At 41.4% G+C, this 19,043-nt stretch overlaps 1 protein-coding gene across 19 annotated transcripts in view; it reads right to left on the bottom strand.

The window, feature by feature from the left end:
* HERC1 (HECT and RLD domain containing E3 ubiquitin protein ligase family member 1) overlaps positions 1–19,043 on the bottom strand; it is a 113,661-nt gene that overhangs the window by 35,235 nt on the left and 59,383 nt on the right. For 16 of the 19 annotated variants that reach the window (XM_080980635.1, XM_080980624.1, XM_080980639.1 and 13 more), the window contains 14 exons: positions 18,033–18,188; positions 17,750–17,856; positions 15,741–15,851; positions 14,270–14,446; positions 13,242–13,481; positions 12,558–12,641; positions 10,991–11,514; positions 9,411–10,186; positions 6,906–7,104; positions 6,237–6,397; positions 5,694–5,810; positions 4,948–5,179; positions 3,095–3,219; positions 2,261–2,481 (listed from right to left, as the gene is read on the bottom strand). In XM_080980635.1, the coding sequence (XP_080836761.1) occupies positions 2,261–2,481; positions 3,095–3,219; positions 4,948–5,179; positions 5,694–5,810; positions 6,237–6,397; positions 6,906–7,104; positions 9,411–10,186; positions 10,991–11,514; positions 12,558–12,641; positions 13,242–13,481; positions 14,270–14,446; positions 15,741–15,851; positions 17,750–17,856; positions 18,033–18,188 (3,230 nt within the window). The remainder of the gene's footprint in view (positions 1–2,260; positions 2,482–3,094; positions 3,220–4,947; positions 5,180–5,693; positions 5,811–6,236; positions 6,398–6,905; positions 7,105–9,410; positions 10,187–10,990; positions 11,515–12,557; positions 12,642–13,241; positions 13,482–14,269; positions 14,447–15,740; positions 15,852–17,749; positions 17,857–18,032; positions 18,189–19,043) is intronic. The other 3 variants (XM_080980640.1, XM_080980641.1, XM_080980637.1) reach the window with 3 other exon arrangements.

The following is a 19,043-nucleotide window of genomic DNA, read 5'->3' as shown; positions in this document are numbered from 1 at the left end:
GTCATAACCACAGCTGACTCAGCAGTTCTCAGTTGCAGCTTATTATGGAGGCAATAAAAAAAACTGGAAATACAGTGATTGTCATAGTCAACCTTTGAATAGGTGCCCTTCAGATGTTTTGGATTACAACTCCAATAAGTCCCAGCCAGGATGGCCAATAGTCAGGGATGGTGGAAGTTGTGGACCAAAAAAGCTAGAGGGCACTAGGCTGGCAAAGGCAGCTGTAGGTCAACAACTTCAAATATATTAAAGTTAGCAGTTCGTACTTTACTGGCAACCTAATGGCAGGAACCTTTCTTTGACAGGGTCAAAGAAAAATTCATGCCAAAAGTTCAGTCAAAGTCTAAAAATCAAGAGTCTTATTTTCTGCCTATAAATCCCAAGTTTCTTGAGTTTAAAAAAATGGCCTACAGATGCTTAATTCACATGCTCTGCATACTTTGCAAAGCTGTGCAAATAGGTCTTACAAATTGGTTTGCTTTCAGTTTATTTTATGAGGAACTCTTAAGGAAAAGGTGGGGGGAGAAAATAGGAAGGTTTGCTGGTTTTATTGAACAAACAAATTCACCCTAATATTAGCAGGAAAAATACTTTTTTTCTCTAGCTCTTGCAATCGAAAGGAAAAGCCTAAAGTAAGAACTGCTCAATACATTTAGGCAAAATGAGGATGTAGATGGTGGTAGAATTCTGGACTGTACCACTACAACTGCAGGGTCATATTTCTGGGGGAAGGGTGGTCCATAAAAAGCTTCCTTCACTTAGTAAATTAACTCACAAGGAAGAAAAGTTTAGCATCTTTCTTCCTGATGAACTAATTTACTATAAGCATAGAGCGTTCAAATACCTGAGGCCAGCTCCCTGAAATTTGAGGCAGCCTAGTTTGCCACCTCATTCTGTTTAATGTGCAGATTGGCTCAAAAGCCTCATCATTCTACAGACACTACTGCACTATTTACTTTTCCTTGAAAGTGATCAGAGAGCACCAGAACAGAGAAAGTCAGACCCCCTAGTCCATCTAGCTCAGTATTGTCTACACTGACTGGCAGTGGCTCTTTAGGGATTCAGGCAAGAGGTCTCTTCCCACCCTACCTGGGTATGTCAAGGATTGAACCTGGGACCTTCTGCATGCAAAGCAAGTGCTCTACCACTGAGCTACAGCCCAATAAATTTGGGTGCATTTGTTAGATCCTAATTCAAAATAAGGGCAATTATGTCTTCACTACTCAAGCATAGCACTAGACATCTTTAAAGCCTATGGTTTTCAGCACCTTCAGCAAGATGCTAAGCCAAAGACACCTGCTTACTTGAAGAGGCAGCAAAACATATATGAACACTGCTGTGAAAACATCAAAGCGCACAATGATCATCTCAATCTGAGAAGCACTTTAAGCAGCAACTGTTGCATTGAAACTATACAGGATATTGTAACTAGAAGCAATTTAGCATATTCCCAAAACATTAAACAAGGTACAATCTTCAATGAATTTCTCTCACACTGGAGAGCTCTTGCATAACCGTCATTCTGTTCAAAATAAAAGTTCTACAACAGCCTTCCCCAATGCTGGCCTCCAGTTGTTAAGGGTAACCACGCTGGATGAGTTCAGGGGGAGCTGTAGTCCAAACCACCTGGAGCATACCAGGTTGGATAAATGTTTTTTTTAAAAAAAGAAATGTACTGTTCCAATGTAGATAATTCCAGCTGATGTTTGGGGCTGCTCTTTGAGGCTGATTTTTGGCCGTGTTTGGATGACTTCAAGCCCTAATTTGTCCCAGCCATGACTTCACCCACCCCACAGCTGACATCAAACATGACATCAGGTGTGGGGTAGGTGTGCATGGCCAAACTGGCCTGCCTGGGGGCAGGGGTGCTACTTGGGCCTACAGGCCAGAGTTTTCCTACCCCTGATTTAGGGGAATATTAGCCACTCATCATCTCTGATGAATGAAATCATGCAACTGTCTAAAAAACTTTTTTACAGCTTGCCTGTTTTCCCTTTAAAATGTCAAGTGACTTAATTAGCAGAAAAGACAGCTGGCAAATGGGAAAGCAGTCAAAGTAAAGAGAAACTGTTTCACATGAAATGTACCAATGAGAACTACATGACGATATTCACTTGTGCTGTTAAGAGCCTGGAACCATCCAAATAAGGGTTAGCAGCAATAATGTTAATAAAACAATTGCTTAGGTAATGCATAATGTTATTTCATTTCCTAGAAAGCAAGTAATAAGCAAAGCAGCCCCAGCTGCAATCACACACACCCAGGTAGGCCAATCCAATACCTCCGGGATCCACATTCCTAGAATGTCATTATCACTGGCAAGATCCTGCCCAAACATGGCTTCCATGGCTTCATCATCCAAGTCAATTTCTAACTCCTCATCCAAGTTGAAGTCATACAACGCTCCAGGGTCTTGTGGCAAGGAGATCCCTTCTCTCCGGCTCTGATTCCTGTGCGCCTGTACAGAGCGGTACAATCCCGCTTAAATCAGAGAGAGAGAAAAGAAGCACACAGTTTGTTTTGCGGGTTAGTAGTAGCAGTACATGCTAGCTATGGTCAAAGCTGCAACTTAGCAAAATGGGTGCTGTGATGGATAAGGACACTTAAACTGCAGGACCTCTTAGGAGAGATGTCATTCACATTTCAAAGTGAGACACACTGTGCTACTCTCATTCACTGGCCAACACCAGCACCACCAGGCCCCAATGAATAGATGTCATTCACTTACATGGGGAAGCAGGGGCAAATATAAGGACTATACTTGGTCCCCTGACTCCAAAAGCAGGGCTTCCTTCCCTAGCCCCAACAGTTTGGGTTGATGGCACCTCAATTTACATTGTCACACGAAACTTATCAGCCACAAAAATCTTCATCATTTCTATGTAAGTCCCACTCTGGGTTCTGTTTCTTAACCACACCATTCTGACAAGATTAGAAACTGCTCTATTATACACACACATATGAAAAAGTTAACATACACACTGACACATACAAGGCTAGCAGAACACATTTAAAGTTCTGTGCTACAGAGTACGTGCCCTCTTCAGCAGGGATGAAAAGAAAAGGGTGTTGAAAAATATTTTCAAACACCTACCAGCACGGGCTAGCAGCGTCCGAGCAGCTAAGTCAAATTTGTGCCTCCTGGTCACTGCTGATCGACCCCTTGAGGTGGGTCCACTTCCAGATGCTGCATTTTCTACGTGTTCCATACTATCATGGCTGAAATGTACAAATAGTTTAGAAATATTGAAATGTGTCAAGTATTCATTAACATTAATCCAGATTGGACATCGGACCAAGAAGGGGGTAATGTTTATATTGCCTAAGCGCTTGTTGTAGATAGCCTAACTCTCATAAAGCATAGAGGCCTTGATTTCTACTAAATTAGGTCCCAATCGCCAGTTATTTGCTCCATTGTAGGACTGCTCTAACTAGAACTGGAGAAATGTATAGCTCTGCTTTTATTTCTAACTTCTGAATGTATAACTCATAATACGCTCAGTCACTTTTGCTTTACCACAGATTAGGGTCTTTATTTAGATCAGGAATGTGAATGCATTAGTTCTTCTACTGTGAAAATTGGATCTCCATATGCTTTCTTTCTTGTAATAAACAACTTGGTGTGATTATGTTTGTGGAGAGTAAGTATAAGTTAGGCACATGTTAGAACAGCACTTGATTGATCTCTCTCTCTCAAGTGACAGGTTTCTGGGGTTCTTATGTAGGGAAGAGACATATAATGCCTTTTGTGTCTTGCCTCTTAAGACAGATTTTTCAGGAAATATTTGAGAACAGAAGAGCCCTGCTGAGCTAGTCAGCACTCTATTTCTCACAGCAGTCAACAAGCCTGAGCTGGCTGTGGCTGACGAGGCTTGTAGTTCCAAACAGCTGGAGAAACCTGATTGGGCAACATTGCTCTGAACTATTGGTTAACAGACTTGGCCTCCATGGGTTTCTCTAATCCCATCCAAGATAGACTGATTTTAAAAAACTAGTGCATATTTTAAAAATAACCATATTGCATATTTTAATAGTAAACATGGATGAGAGCCAACAAACTGAAGCTCAATCTAGATAAGACTGAGGCACTGTTAGTGGGTGGTTCCCTAGACCAGATGGCTGGGAAGTTGCCTGCTCTTGAAGGAGTGGGTCCTTTGCTGTCACTTGAGGCTCAGGCGGCCTCAGTGGTGCAGAGTGTGTTCTATCAGCTTTGGCTGGTGGCCTAGCTGCGCCCCTATCTGGACAGGGATAGCCTAACTTTTGTTGTCTATGGTCTGGTATCCTCTAGGTTAGATTACTGCAATGCGTTATATGTAGGGGTGCCTCTGAAGACAGTTCAGAAATGGCAGCTGGTGCAGAATTCGGCGGCTAGGCTGCTCACCGGGGCAACATGGTTTGAGCATATTACACCAATCCTGGGCTGAGTGCACTGGCTGCCAAATAGTTTCTGGGCCCAATTCAAAGTGCTGGTTTTGACATATAAAGCCTTAAGCAGCTCAGGATTTCAATACCTCAAGGACCACCTCTCTCCATATGAACCTACCTGGACCCTGAGATCATCCTCTGAAGCACTTCCTTCCTGTGTCTGCTCCATGAGAGGTCTGGAAGGTGGCAGCATGAGAATGGGCTTTTCTTGCTCCCCCCAGGGAGATTTGGCTGACGGCTTTATTATACATCTTTAGGCACTAGGTGAAAATGTTCTTTAACCAGGCCTTTGGCTGATTGACATCTGATGCCCTTTTAAATGTGTTGTGGGAGGGACAATTATTGGTTTGCTTGTGTTCTATTTTTTATCATGTAATTTTATGTTGCCAGTCACCCTGAGATCTCTGGATAAAGGGTGGTATACAAAATGAATGAATGAATGTGCTGGGGAGTACTACTGTATGGAAAACTAATACTTACAGTCCCATTAAGGTTTGAAACCTGAAGAAACTAACATTTTACCTTTCACTAAAACCTTCCTCCATTTCAGTGGCATCAGCTGAAGGAATGTCACCGGGAGACTGCAAGTAACACTGATCACTTGACTTCCCGCTGCCCCCAGAAACTACAGTGCCATGGAGGGAATCGGCTGTTTCTTCTGACTGAGGGTCTTCGTCTTCCTCATTCCCAGGATGCTCTATCATCCACATTGCTAAGACTGTAATGTTTTGAGCATCTGCTTCTCCTCTTGCACCTAAGAAAGAAAAATCTTATGAAATGACACCCAATTATGAAAACAGGAATGCCCTCTGTTAGAAATGGATATGAATTCCAAAAGTTCATGACAGAAACTCTTTCCAAAGTTTTGTTACATGCAGCTTGATAGCTGATGCAACACCCAACATCCAGAGCATCTTGCCTTCACCTCTTTTAAGGGCAGTCCCTCCTTCTTACAACTGCAGAGAAAAGCTTGAGTGTGCTTGGAAATCCGAAGAAACCAAGAACTTTTGGTGGGTGGTTGTTCAGGACCTTCTACTATTTGATCGTGGGCTCTTATTCCTTGAGCAACTTCAAGGGAGTGCTTGTCCCCATCACACTTTACAGACTAATATTTGACAACAAAGAGCAAACCCTTTAATGAAAAAGAAAGCTATGACACTTCAGAGCCTAATTGGCTTGTTACTTGTGCTCACACTCACACATGCGCGCGCTCTCTCTCTCTCTGACAAAGCGGTGCAGTGCATATTCCTTGACAGCAGAAGGATTACCTGTGGCTTCCATTGCTTTCGCAATCTGCCGTAGGGAGAAGCCCATTTCTAACAAGGGCACAGCAATAGCTGGTGGAGGGGGGGAAGTTGAAAGGCGGCTGCTTGGGTCCGACAAAGCTGTGGATTGTGGAAAAAGAATGAATGGCAAATCAGCACCATCTCCTTCATAATTCATCCTGCAACTTATTCAGTCAGGCTACAAAAGCTCAAAATCATTTATTTTGGCTGCATTTCCCCAAACACATACATATTTGTATGCATTTTTCCCTAATATGCTTAGTCTTGTATATAATTGTACAAAGTACAGTTACATCTTTTTGTTACTACAAAAAGGGGGGGAGTAGTAATATCTTCCACGTATCTGCCAATGAATGTTTTAGTATTAAGAGGTTAAACCATTAGCATTCCCTGGCATTGATGCCTTGACCAGCTGAGGGCACATACAGTGATAGTAAACACACAAATTTCAGTACGGATATGAAAAGGACAAAACTGAGTTGCAATATATATATAAACCTTACTAAGGCAATGGACGAAACCTACCTGTCCGATTGGCAGGTCTTGCAGACTGAGAATCAGGAGAGGTCAGTGATTGTCTCCTGCCTACTTCATCAGAAGGAGATGTTGGCAAAGAGGATATGGGAGGCGTTTGTGCACGTCTTGTTGGGAGTACAGTAGTAGTTGGGTAACTGGAGAACATTTGCCTTTTAAAAATATATAAATAAAAAAGGTAAAGCAATGGATAGCAGTGCAAGGCATACCAACAAACAAGATAAATACCTGTATTTCTAATATTACATGGTGATAGCTGTAACCCACCAGTGGGATGCGTATGGATGTCAGCAAAAGTAGGATCCATTCCTCACCATCTCTCCTTCCTAAACAAGCCTCCTTCAAATTTAAAAGATTTGAAAACAGCCTGAGGGTTCAATAGGCACAACCTATTTTGTGAGTGATGACAACCCAACTCAACACTATTACGTCTGGCACCATTAGTCAGCAAGTAAAAAAACACACAGTTTTATTGTTGAAAGTAGGAAAGGAACAGCCTTTTATAAAAAGATATACTGCTTCTTGCTACTTTAGTTAAACAATTTGCAAACATTTTCAGAAAATGAAATCTATCTTTCGGTGAAAACTTATCAAGATAAAAAATGATTACAAACTTGGCTGGATTGTTTATGAAAAGCAAGATCAGACGTCAATCCATACCTAAGAAGGCTAAGAGGCAAAACACCAGGGGACTCAGAGGCAGGCACAGTTTCTGTATCTGTCACCGGAGTGGTGGCAGTTGTTGTATCTTCTAGAGAGCTGCTCATGAAAGATGTCGTACTAGAGGCTGAAGGACTCGTCGTCACAGGTGTCTGGGCCTGCTGAGCTTGGTCGTTTTCTTCTGCTTGCTGGTCCACTTCTGCAGAACAATTTAATGTTTTCCCATATCATTTAGCTTTTAAAAATTTAATTTATGACTTGCTCCCTATAAAGAACCTTGAAGCAATTTCACAATACAACAAACACATACTCAAAACAATGGCATTTACACAAAGTTTAAAATATTGTGTACATTAAAAAAAATGAAATCTAGTATAGACACTGATTGGAATAAAAATATAGCTATACAAATACACTTATTTTTACAGGCAACTGCAGCACACCTGGGACTGAATACATATGGGCCTCCTGAAGGCATCTTCTTAGCAAACATGGGAAATAGGCCACTTTGCCTTCTCCTGTAGAACTCTCCTTACATTCTTATATGTGGTTCTAAAGTTTTGATTGTTGAATGAAGGGTTGGGTGGCTGATATTTATTCTGTTAGAACATGCCATATCACAAGGAACGATCCCTTCAGACCTAAACTTTATGGAGCACCCTTCTTCCTAATATATGGGCTGGTGCTATCATTATTCATCATTCTGCACTAATTAAAGGCATGCTTATTTGCCCAAGCTTTCAGAGGGGGCCAGCTGAAAATGAATTGACTTTTTTTGGGGGGGGGGGGCTGTACATTGATATTGTACATTTTTATTTTAAATTTTAAATTGTTTTTATGTGAATTATGTTGCTGTAACCTGCCCTAGGATCATGAGCTGATGAAGAAGGGTCTAGGAACCAAAATAATAAATAAACAGTAAATGATAATCAAGTATTCCAGCAGTAGCCAGAAAGGTATCCTTGGGACACTCCAAAGCAGAATGTGAAGCCAATTGCCAATGCGCCCCCTGCCAACTCCCCACATGCTCTAGCACAATGCAGGCAAATGCTCCTCAACTGGAGACATGAGTGCTGAAAGGACAACTGCAACCTTAGCTCAGAACACAGACCAGGGGGATTCTTTGGCCCAGCCTTTCATTCACTGATGGGTTCTGTGTTCTGTGGAGACAGAAACATCTCCAGTCCATCACTGGAGAAGCCTGAAGACAGCAGCCATGTGAGAGGCCTTCAGGGGAAAACAATGATTCAGGGCAGAACAAGATGGAACAATACTGTGAGTACAGGAGATAATTGCTGGGTAGGAGGTGAGTACTTTTCCATATCCTGAACACATTTTCACAAGTTGTCATCCCCCCCCCCCAACCATGCATCAAAACCAGACCAGCTGGGGGGGGGGGGATTTGCAGAAGGCATTAAGTACCTTCCCTTCTGCCATTTCTAGAGGAGTACTGCCTATGACGACTGGCAGCAGCTCTCTAGGGTTTCATGAAGGGGTCTTTCCCAGCCTCCCCCTGGAGATGCCAGGGGCTGAACCTGGGGCACTCTGCATGCAAAAGCAAATGGCTTTACCACTGAGCTGCAACATTTCCCCAAGTGGTTGCAACCACTTTTAATCAGACAACTAGTTCCACCCACATGTCCTATGCTGAAACTGCTACTCAAGACTGGTAGCAGTTTTCCCAAATTCTCAGGCAAACAGATGTCTTTCACAGGTCCACTACCCAAGATCCTTACAAGTGGTGATGCCATGGGTTGACTATGGGGTTTTCTGCATGTAAAACATATGTCCTTGCACAATAGGAACCACCCTCTACCATATCGAATTGAATTCAAATAATCAAAGAACTTTGTGATGTACAGGTAAAAGGGGGAAATGTCATATGATTATTTGTGCAAGCACACTCAAATAATGCTATGGTAGTTCACACTATTGTTAAAACACTGGTGCTCATCTAGAGGAGCAGAGATCAAGGTAAGAAACTAGGGAGGGTCACAGGAGCTGCTTTCTCTCCACAAATCTTTGTCATGTGATGTGATCCTACCACTCCTAAGCTGCGCAAAGAGTCAAGTCATTGTTTGCAGACACCTCCTGCAGGCTAGCCAGAGTATGTTACACTAACTAGAAGAATTTTAGAAAGCTGTCATTTAATGCAACGGCCAAGCTTATAGTTTTTTTTAAAAAAATGACTCCTTAGTTTTCTTTAATTAAGCTAAAGGACATGGAAAGTGAATGAACAAGGTAAGGCTATTGGTCAGCATGATAGCAGCTACCTTTAGTTATGGCAGAGACCAACAAGACAGACTGACTAACACAAAGCAAAGTAAATGGCTAGGGCGCTGCACACCAACTGCTGTTCTTGTACCAGTGTAGCACCACAATACACAATATCACACTGGCTCTGCAGGAACAACATAACAGTATTGCTGGCTTTTCACAGGCACAAATATTAGGAAAAGGGTATGTTCAAATTAACATCTATACACTTGCATAATTAAAGTGTACCTTGCTTAATTTTGCTGCCACACTGGTCCTCCAACAGCCCGTGAACCACTAATTTGTAGATCATTGCTTGTGCCCGTTCCAAATCAGCCAGTCCTAGTGCCCTCTTGATAGGTGAGCGCATGACTGCCCGTTTCACCATATGGCGCATCAAGAACTGCAAGGCAGCACGCATTTCCACATCTTCGTGAACAATGGGCGAACTCGCACAATCAGAATTATGGCCACTCTCTGCCAGGACCTTTGGTATCAGTAACAATTCAGCATATTTACTACAACTAAGGAGAGTGCTAAGCGATTTCATAGCACCAAGGTAAAGATAAGACAACTGCACTGCTCTGATTTCTGATTGTACAGCATCATGATTCTTGGAGGCATGTTCATGAGTCTTCCTTTTGCCTTCGGCATTTGGATGCTGGCTCTCCACACCCAAGGAAACAGATTCTAAGGAAAACGAAGCAATTTCATTTTCGGATTTTGAACTTGTAGCTCCATGGCCTTTGATCTCCTCAGCGCTTGGCACCGACCGAGCATCCGATCCAGAGTCACCTTCTGTTCTCTGGTCAACATCTCCTTTGTCTTCTGCATCATGCTTGTGTTTCTTCTCATGTCGCTTGACGCTTTGCTTCCCCATGTCTTCATGGATGCCAGTCAGGAAGGTGAGGTCCAGCAACACAGTGGCTGTCAGTCCACGGAATCTTGCAACATCAAAAGGCAGCGGTTCGCAAGGTTCCAGATTATACAATGGCGTGTCACTAGGCGACCAAAAAGTTGGGAAGCTTTAATAAAGATCAGAATGACACAGGAAGAAGCAAGTGAGGGATAGACAGGAGGAAAGCACGGGAAATAATGTAGGCAAAATAAGACATAAAATATATTTAATCAAAATCTAAATGAATTGACAGTCTAAAAAAGTAAATGTAAACCGGGGGTGGGGGGTGGGAGGGAATGAGGGTTATGATCAGATAATGGGGAGAGATGATACTCAGTGCAGAAGGTAACAAAAAATGAGTGTGCTGTTTCAAACAAAACAGTTCATTCCAAATACCCAACAAAGGTAATCATAAAATACTGAGGAAGTTTTTGCTATATTAGACAAGTTTGTTTTGGAAAATGTTTCCTAATGGACGAAAGCACCCTGGGATCTCAACTGGGTTCTGGCACTAAGTAGGGAGGTGGCATGCCCCCTAAGATATTTTCACAAAATAAAAATGCAAAACATAAACTTAGCAGCACTTTAAAGTGTTAAAAAAAACCTATTCTGGCAGAAGTTTCTGAGGGCTCACAGAATATGCCACAAGAGATGTGTTACCTTCTAAGGTGCCACAAGGCACTTGATACCATCATTCAGACATTACTTATAGTCCAAATGTCATAAATAACACTCCCTAATGTTACAAAGCAATGGCCTCAAAACCCACAGTAGCAAAAGGTTACAAGAAATTTATTTCCAGGTTGAGCTGTCTGATATTTAACTGGCTACTAGTATTAGCAACTACTATCTCACATTTTAAAAGTCAGTGACATTTCCTAAGCACTAACAACTGGCCACTTGTCTAACACCAATACTGAAAACACTATACCTGATTGTAATCTCAGCTTCGTCCCACTGCACCTTGGCAGACGTGCTGCCTTCTTTGACCACTCCAAGCAAGGTGGCATGCCGCCCAGTTTGCCGGTGAACACAGCGGCCTCCAACTCTAAGCCCAGCATCCACTCCACCAATCACTGCCAGGACTGGCCACACCTCCACACACAAGGTCTTCAGCTGGAGCTCTGAGAGATCTGCCAACCCATGCCGACTGCCATGTCTGCCTTTCTCCTCCTCCTTGCTCTCCTTCTCCTCTCGTGCCTCATTCTCCTCTCGACTTTGAACAGAGCGGCTTTTCTTCAGTTTCTGACCTGCCTCTTTAAGGCATGCTTTGAGCTTGTGCAGCCGCTCCATCATTTTCTTATTGATGCAATGTGTCCACCGGTCTGTTCGATGGAGGATGCGGATAAGCTGAATTGTGGCCTCTGCAAGCACGGCAGCAACAGGGCTGCAAATGGGGTCTCCTGGCAGCAAATCCCTCGGGGTGCCACGCATCTGCATGTCACAGATTTTTACCTATGCACACAGACACACAAGGAAATTCACTGAGCTGGATTCTCAGGTTTTTGGTAAAATTTATTTGCAAATTAGAAATCTTCTAAACGAATCAGAAAGGGTTTATTTTTTGTAATGTTCACCAATATTGCAGGTCTGCTACAAAACAGACTTCTATGAGCTTTAGTGAGAGGTTGTAGCAATGAGGAAGAGTTTACCCAACTATATTGACAAGCACATGTGAGTCAATTTTTGACATCTCAGTGATTCTTCCATGCCGTTACAGATGATTTCAAAATATAGATATATTTACAAACATGTAACAAATTATTTAATTTTATATCCTGCCTTCTTTCATCATGGAAACCATGGCAGAATGCATATGGTTTCCAAGCACTGACCAGACCCAGATCTGCTTAGCTTCAGCAAAGGCCTTCAGACCATACCCTGGGACATTTAAGTTTGGAAGCCGGTTATGAAGGTGTGCTCCATCATGTCCCAGCACTCTGTCTTAGTAGAAGTGGAGCAGAGGGGAGGAGTATTGAGAAAGCTCTGTGGACACAACCTTCCCCCTAATTTGCTATTCCTGGCTATGTTGGACTTGCGAGTGCTCTCAGCTCAGCAAGGACAGTAAGACAAGTTGAGGGATGTCAGGACTGCCCAGGCCTTTTATTTTCCCTGACCTGCCAAGCTTGCTGTATCCAAATGTTGTCAGGAGTAGGGAAGAGAGAAGGAAGGGGCTAGAACAAGCTTGGCTGAGGGTGTTGGGGGGTGTTGTCTTCTTGCATGTAAAGGAATCCCTGATTCAGCCCTGGCAAAAGAATTTCAGATAGCAGGGCTGAAAAAGACTTCTGCCTGATACTCTGAAGAACATCTATCAGTAGCAACATAAAATACTGTTTAAATAGACCAATTCCATATAAACATGTATGTATGTACGCACACACGCACAAACACACACATACACAGCTAAAAATGCTCAATTTATTCCACATATTATACTCATAGGCCCTTACCAAAACAGCATATTAACCTTTACCACTATTGCTAAATATCCAGCTTACCTTTTCTCCAGGATTACTGCTATAAAACATCACACATGGGTATAATTCTGCAGCATCCACATCTTCAAAGGCCAGTTTTGGTTCCTGGGGGGAGGGGGGGAGATAGTAGACAGCAAAGTGATTATGGCAGTCACCAATTTTGCAAGGAGCACTTCCTTACTGATTACCATCAGGTCATGCTTCATTTAGCATCAATTTAAAAGTTTAGATAAGCCTTCCCCAACCTGGTGACCTCCAGCCGTTTTGAACACCATCACCTATCAAGCTCAGCTTGATGCTAGGACTGATGGGGGCTTGACGCTGGGGCTGATCTACGACATCTGGAGAGCACTAAGTTGCCAAAGGCTGGTTTACATTATCACCGGTGAAGAACGTGGTCTGTTCAGTTGTGGCACTTACACTATAGAATTTGTGTTCCCCCGAGGTCAAGTTGACACACTCTCTACCCTTCCTTTCAAAATTTAGAAAGATTTGTTTCATTGTGCCCTTTCATTTGATTTCAGTTCAAAAACTTAGAACTTTGTGGTAGTTTGTATTAATGCCTTTGTTTTGTCTGCTGTACTGCTTTTTTGTAACTGCTGATTGAATGTTGTTTTACTGTTGTGAACTGCTTTGAAAACCATTACAGGTTAAAAAATTTTAACAGTATACAAATATCATAAATAAGCAATAGAAGATTCATACTTCTCCATTTTTTCCAAAGGAGATAGTTCTTGCTTCCATATCCAACACACATGTTATGAAGTCCCCTTGGGTAAAACTGGTCAGTGTCAGCGTCTGCTCCCCATTATGGTAGAGATTGCCACTATATGCTCGGTACAGCCACATGTCTGAGGTAGTGCGGTGGTTAAAATCGTGAACTGGCCAACGAGACACTCCAACGCATGTCCCTTCATTGCCTCGATTTTCCTTCACGATATAGAACTAGAAGGTGAAGAAAAACCATCAATGCCCATGGGCTACTTAAAACATCATGAAGCACAAAGACATATAAAAGTAATGGGGATTTGAAGAGTCATTTCAACCCTCAAATTAATCACTATTGAACTGGAAAGGGGAGGGGAGAGGCTCAGTAGACCCACGGACATCCAATAGGCTATCTTGTCAAGGTGTACTTAGTAATTATTTAAAAACAGCAATAATCTTTTATCTCTATCATTTTGGGGAATAAAATATTATGAAGAAAAATGTATTCCACAGAATGATGGAAACAAAAGGATTGTTGTTTTAAGATCATTGTTAGGTGGAGCTTCTGATTATTCCCCCCCCCCCCAAAAAAAAAAATTAGATTTGACATATGATTTAGGTTTATATCTGGCAGAATATCCCATAAAATTTCAGAGTGTCCCGTGAGCCTCTCTCTTCCCCATACAGTTTACCTGGCCTCACAAGTCTTTGCAGAAAGATATAAAATCTAGTGCAGGCAAAAGTATGCCACTGATCTGTACTGATCAACCCACAGGCTTAGAGAAGCCCAGCAAATAATGAACAAGACCTAAAAACTGTGGACTCTGGAAGTCCAGCTTGCAAGGGCCAGAAATCCTGTGCAAATCTAGGGAACAAATTTAGGCAACCTGAAAAAAATGCCATTAGAACTAGTGTTCAAATACATTCCCCCGATTTTGAGCAGTACAGTTTGCGGGTTAAGAACACAATGGGTTTATCTATACACCTTGCTTCATCTCTATTTTTAAACTTGGTTTTCCACATACCTTCCACTGGTAACACCCAGAAGTGACTCCAGTGGATGCTAATCCATATCCCTTTCCGCCGCTCCCATGAGTTAGGATCTGACCATTCTCTACTAGGCAGCACTGAGCCTTCTCAGGGTCAAACGATACTTCCTGTATAGGGAGATTTTCATCTTCTTCTTCAGATTCACCCTGTTTCTTTCAAAAACAGAATATAAAAACCTCACATTGTGGTCAATTAAACAGATGGGGGGGGGGAGCACAATCTAGCAGTAAAAAAAGGGGGGGTAAAAGATGTATAAAAATACAAAATACATTTTTCAAAAATAACCATAGATACAAACACTCCAATATTAAAAACTTGATAAACCAAATCCCATATGAGACTGTAACGGACTCACCCCACTAACTGCCCCCAATTCAATACAGCAGGCCCACTGCACAGTACGCCAACAAATTTCTACCATTTACCACAGGCTATCTTGTGTGGGACTTGTGTGAGAAGAACTTTGTTTCAGGGAGTCTCAGGCAGGAGTTGATCAAACAAGGAAAGTTTTATTTACAAAAAGAGATTGGTGAAACAAAGTTGGGGTAGGAAGAAGTTAACTTTTACTTAAACTAAATATAAAGATGTCACAGGCTTAAACACAGTAGTATATGCACATCTTTTCTTAAACTTCAGTTGCTAAATATTGGTCGTAGCACTTCAAGTAGATGTTCCAGTTTCTAGAATAGGTGGTGAAATGCTTAACTCAGTTTCTCTTGTTCCTTTACTTAGTTATGACAGGTGTTTCAGTTAAATACTTTGGACACAGCACAGCTTCCTTCACAGCTTAATGCTCTGTTTCATGATCTGTTTCGGCATTTCCCCCCTCTCTTAGCAATCCCACTTCTGAGGTATAAGAGACTTTGGGATCCCCTCTTAACTGGCTTGGGAGTCTTCTTTTCCTAGAAGAGCTCTCCCCGCCTGACGGGAAGGAGACGCGAGAGAATTGTAGTCCCACAGCTTCTCCCTCCCCTGCTTAGACTCAGCCCTCCAGGCAACTCCTGTCTCCTCACACGGTCCTCCTCTCTTCAGTACGAGGCTCCTTCCTCTAGCTACAGATATTCTCCGCAGAGCGGATGCTAAACTCACATTTGAACCCACTCTCTTGGACAAACCCATTCCTAATCCCTTTCTCCCATCTCAAACCAAACTAAACCCTGTCTCGCTCCAGCTCTTTCCCTTCTCTATCCCCATCTCAAGGTTTCCTCAGAAGCTGCTCCTTTTATGTGCCCCCCCATTCTGCTCCTCCCCCTTCTATAGCCAGCTGACTTTGTAGCCAATCAGAGAGAGGCTCCAACCCCCTGGTGGAACTCTGAGGGACTGCATCACCAGGGCTCTGCTTTCCATCACAGGCCTTTCAACATGAGCCAAACATGTTTCAAGACAAAGGACTTCATCAGTGGCTGAAAAGAACATTATGAAATTGATCAGAATTAAAGCTAGTACCTGCAGCTTCATTTCTTTTTCTTTCTCCTTGATCTGAATTATGTGCTTGGCTTGTGCAACAGGACTTTCCCACATACAATCAGACAGAAGGGAGAACAACCGATCAATAACCTGTTTGGGAAACATGATTGAAGAACATTTAATTCCAAATAGTCACAGGTAATTTTTAAGACTGTATTTCCCGTCCTGTTCACACTACAGATAACAAAGCAACCAGGCGTTTGAAGCAGGCAACTGAAGACAGTTTTCTCTTATTTTTGAAAACACTTCTCTGAAAACCTGTGATTTGGTGCACTCCAGGTCTGATGAAGTGGCTATGGGGCCAGGAAGAAGACCTCTGCCTTGTTTCCTTTTTTATAATTATGGGGGGGGCGGGAATACTCCCTTTACCCAACCCAAAGGCATAGTTCATACAAGCACTGAAGTGGAGAGAAAGTTGCTAATATCAATATGAAGGAAAATGTTAACACAATCATATATTAAGGAATGTGGCAGAAACAGCTCGTCCTATAGCGTGTGTTTTTTCATGTGTTGAATGAATGGCCACCAGTCCACCATAAAAGTCTCTTGGGCATTTGATCCTCTAGCCACACAAAGGTTTTGCATCACTTTTCCAGAAAGTGCTACGTCCCAATTTACCTTATTCCACTGTTGTACATTTAAACCCTTTGGTTCTTTCCAATTTCTAGCTATCAATATTTTTTCTGCCATTAACAAGCAATCTATTGAAAGTTTAATTAATAACCATTGGGTTGTTTTAGGAGGACTTTTTTTTTTTACAGGTTTTCCCAGTATTTTTGTTTTTTCTACAAATATTTTATCCCAGAACTGGGCAACTTTGGCACAGTCCCACCACACATGGAGGATGTGAAGGAACTGTGAGCTGTACACCCCCCCCCCCTTTTCCAGGTGAGCATCAGTTATCCATTTTAGTTACTTCTGTAGGCATTAAGGATTATTTTGGTATTGTTTTCAAATAATTTTCTTTTAATCTAGCTAAAGTTGTTTTACTAGGACTTCTGGCCTTGTGACCTTAGGCAGCCATGGTCACTTAGAGGAGACTGTTGTTTGTTGGGCAGATCAGTGATCAGATTGTCAAAAAAGCAGCTTCATTATTTTCAGGCTGTTGCTGAGGGCTGAGAAGTAACTTTAAATATTTAATTACAATTTTCAATTATTAACAAAAAAGAAAATATTTCACCAATCAATCAACAATAATTCTGACTTTATAAATCTCGACTTCCCTCCCCATCTTTCTGTAGTCCTTAAAATAATTTTATCTTTCCCTGAATATCCCAAATCGTTTCAATCTATTATTTTTATTGTTATTATCTGTTATTACAATAGTCCTGCTAATGACTTGATCTGTTTGCAATATGTTTGTAAATATTCAATAAGCCATTTCCATTTCTTAATAAAAAATTGTTATCTTGATTTCTTATTCTTTCCATTTTGCCATTTCTTTCCAGTTTTGCCATTTCTTCATATTCCATTAGTTTCTGCAACCATTCTTCTCTCATCGGGACTTTTTCGTCTTTCCATTTTGGGCAATTGTTATTCTTGCAGCTATAGCTGCATAAATAAATAAGTTTCTATATTGTTTAGGTAGCTCTGATCCCATTATCCCCAAAAGAAAAACTTCTGGTTTTTAAACAAATGCTATCTTAAACATCTTTTTCAGTTTCTTATATATCATTTCCCAGTAAGCTTTAACCTTATTGCAAGACAGCCCACATATGGAAATGGGTACCTTCTTTCTCTTTACATTTACAACACTTATTTGACTTTGCTTTATACATTTTTGCCAATCTACTAGGTGTTAGGTAGCATCTATATAACATTTTCATATAGTTTTCTCTTAAACCATAGCATGCTGTAAATTTCATATCCATATGGGCTGAGAAGTAACTTAAACCGAACCACAGTTTATAAGATGCAAATGCCACCAAAGTAGTCACTGCTGCAAACACAAAAACTTAACATTTTACAATATTGTAAAGTATGAAGACCTGAGCCATCTGGTCATCCTCCACACCCGATTCACAAGCAGGCAGTACAGCTTCCAGAACATGTAGTGCAAGCAGCCTGGTCCTCAAGTTGCCAACCAAAGGTACACCTAGAAATGGGACCCAGAAGGAAAGTTGGTATTACCAACACATGCTAATAACATATCAAACAAAGTTAGAAACCAGTGGTGTGTCTATATTCATTTGATGGGCATGATGCAAGCTTGTATCTCCAAATGATAAACACACTCCCCACACATCAAAAACAAAGACCATAGGACCATACCTGAACAACATTTCTGAGAAGCTATGTTCAGGAGCACCTCTGTCCACTTTGGGGATGCCATTTTGGACTGAATGGCTTTTGAAGAAACCACCCTTCTAAGAAAGACTAAGAAATCGCCTAGATGCAACTCTGCAGCATGCTGTTTTCGAAGAGCCACTGTGGATTTAAAACAATAAAAATTATTATTGCAAAAAGGAAAGGGATTCATATTTTCAAAAGGCCTGATTTGCATATGCTCTGCCTAGAGAGTGCCTAGGAAAAGATAACCAGCTGTCTATCCTACCTTCTGCCAGCAGGTGTCATTGCTGTTTTGCAGCCAAATGATTAATCCGCTCTGCTTTTATTGTTCACTGTCTTTATTTTTTTATTGCTTTTATATAAGGTGCCCTGAAAGCTTTCTCAGCTGAAGAGCAGGGCAAAAGTATTTTTTTAAAAGTAAAAGAACAAATAATACACAACAATATCCTTTTGTTGTGCAACAAAATTCTTCTTACACTAACTTTATTTCTGCTCTCTTGGACCAAATTTAGATTTATTCCATTTCATGGGTGCCTTTTTCTGTACCAGAAGAGAAAAGGTAAGCAATGGTTTGTAAAATAGTTCAATAAGAAGCATCAATAGGGGCTGCGGATAAAGATTACAACAGAGGTGGAGAGATAAAATTCTCAGCAACACTTAAAGTCCCACCATTTTCTATAGTGTCAAAATGTAAACAATGCCCCCCCATTAATTCTGACACTGCTTGTGAAGATGTTTTCATGTTTACATTGTCCACTCTCATTTGTTCTTTCTCAAATAAGATCATTTGCCCTCAAATGATCTCATCTCATAGCTGTGTTGTTCTGTTCACCACATGATCTCTCATCCTCTGAGAACATAGATTGTGCAATTTGGATTTACGGGTGAAAGGTATAATAATAATAATAATAATGAAAATGAAACAAATAGACCATATAATATTTATATTTACTTGGAGAAACTTAATTGTGGTTACCTTTTCTGTACTTCTAA

The sequence above is a fragment of the Podarcis pityusensis genome (assembly GCF_964106645.2).
Source record: "Podarcis pityusensis genome assembly, chromosome: 14".
Taxonomy (NCBI): Eukaryota; Metazoa; Chordata; class Lepidosauria; order Squamata; family Lacertidae; genus Podarcis; species Podarcis pityusensis.
Note: the sequence above shows the minus strand (reverse complement) of the source record. Positions and strands in the feature narration are given on the sequence as shown.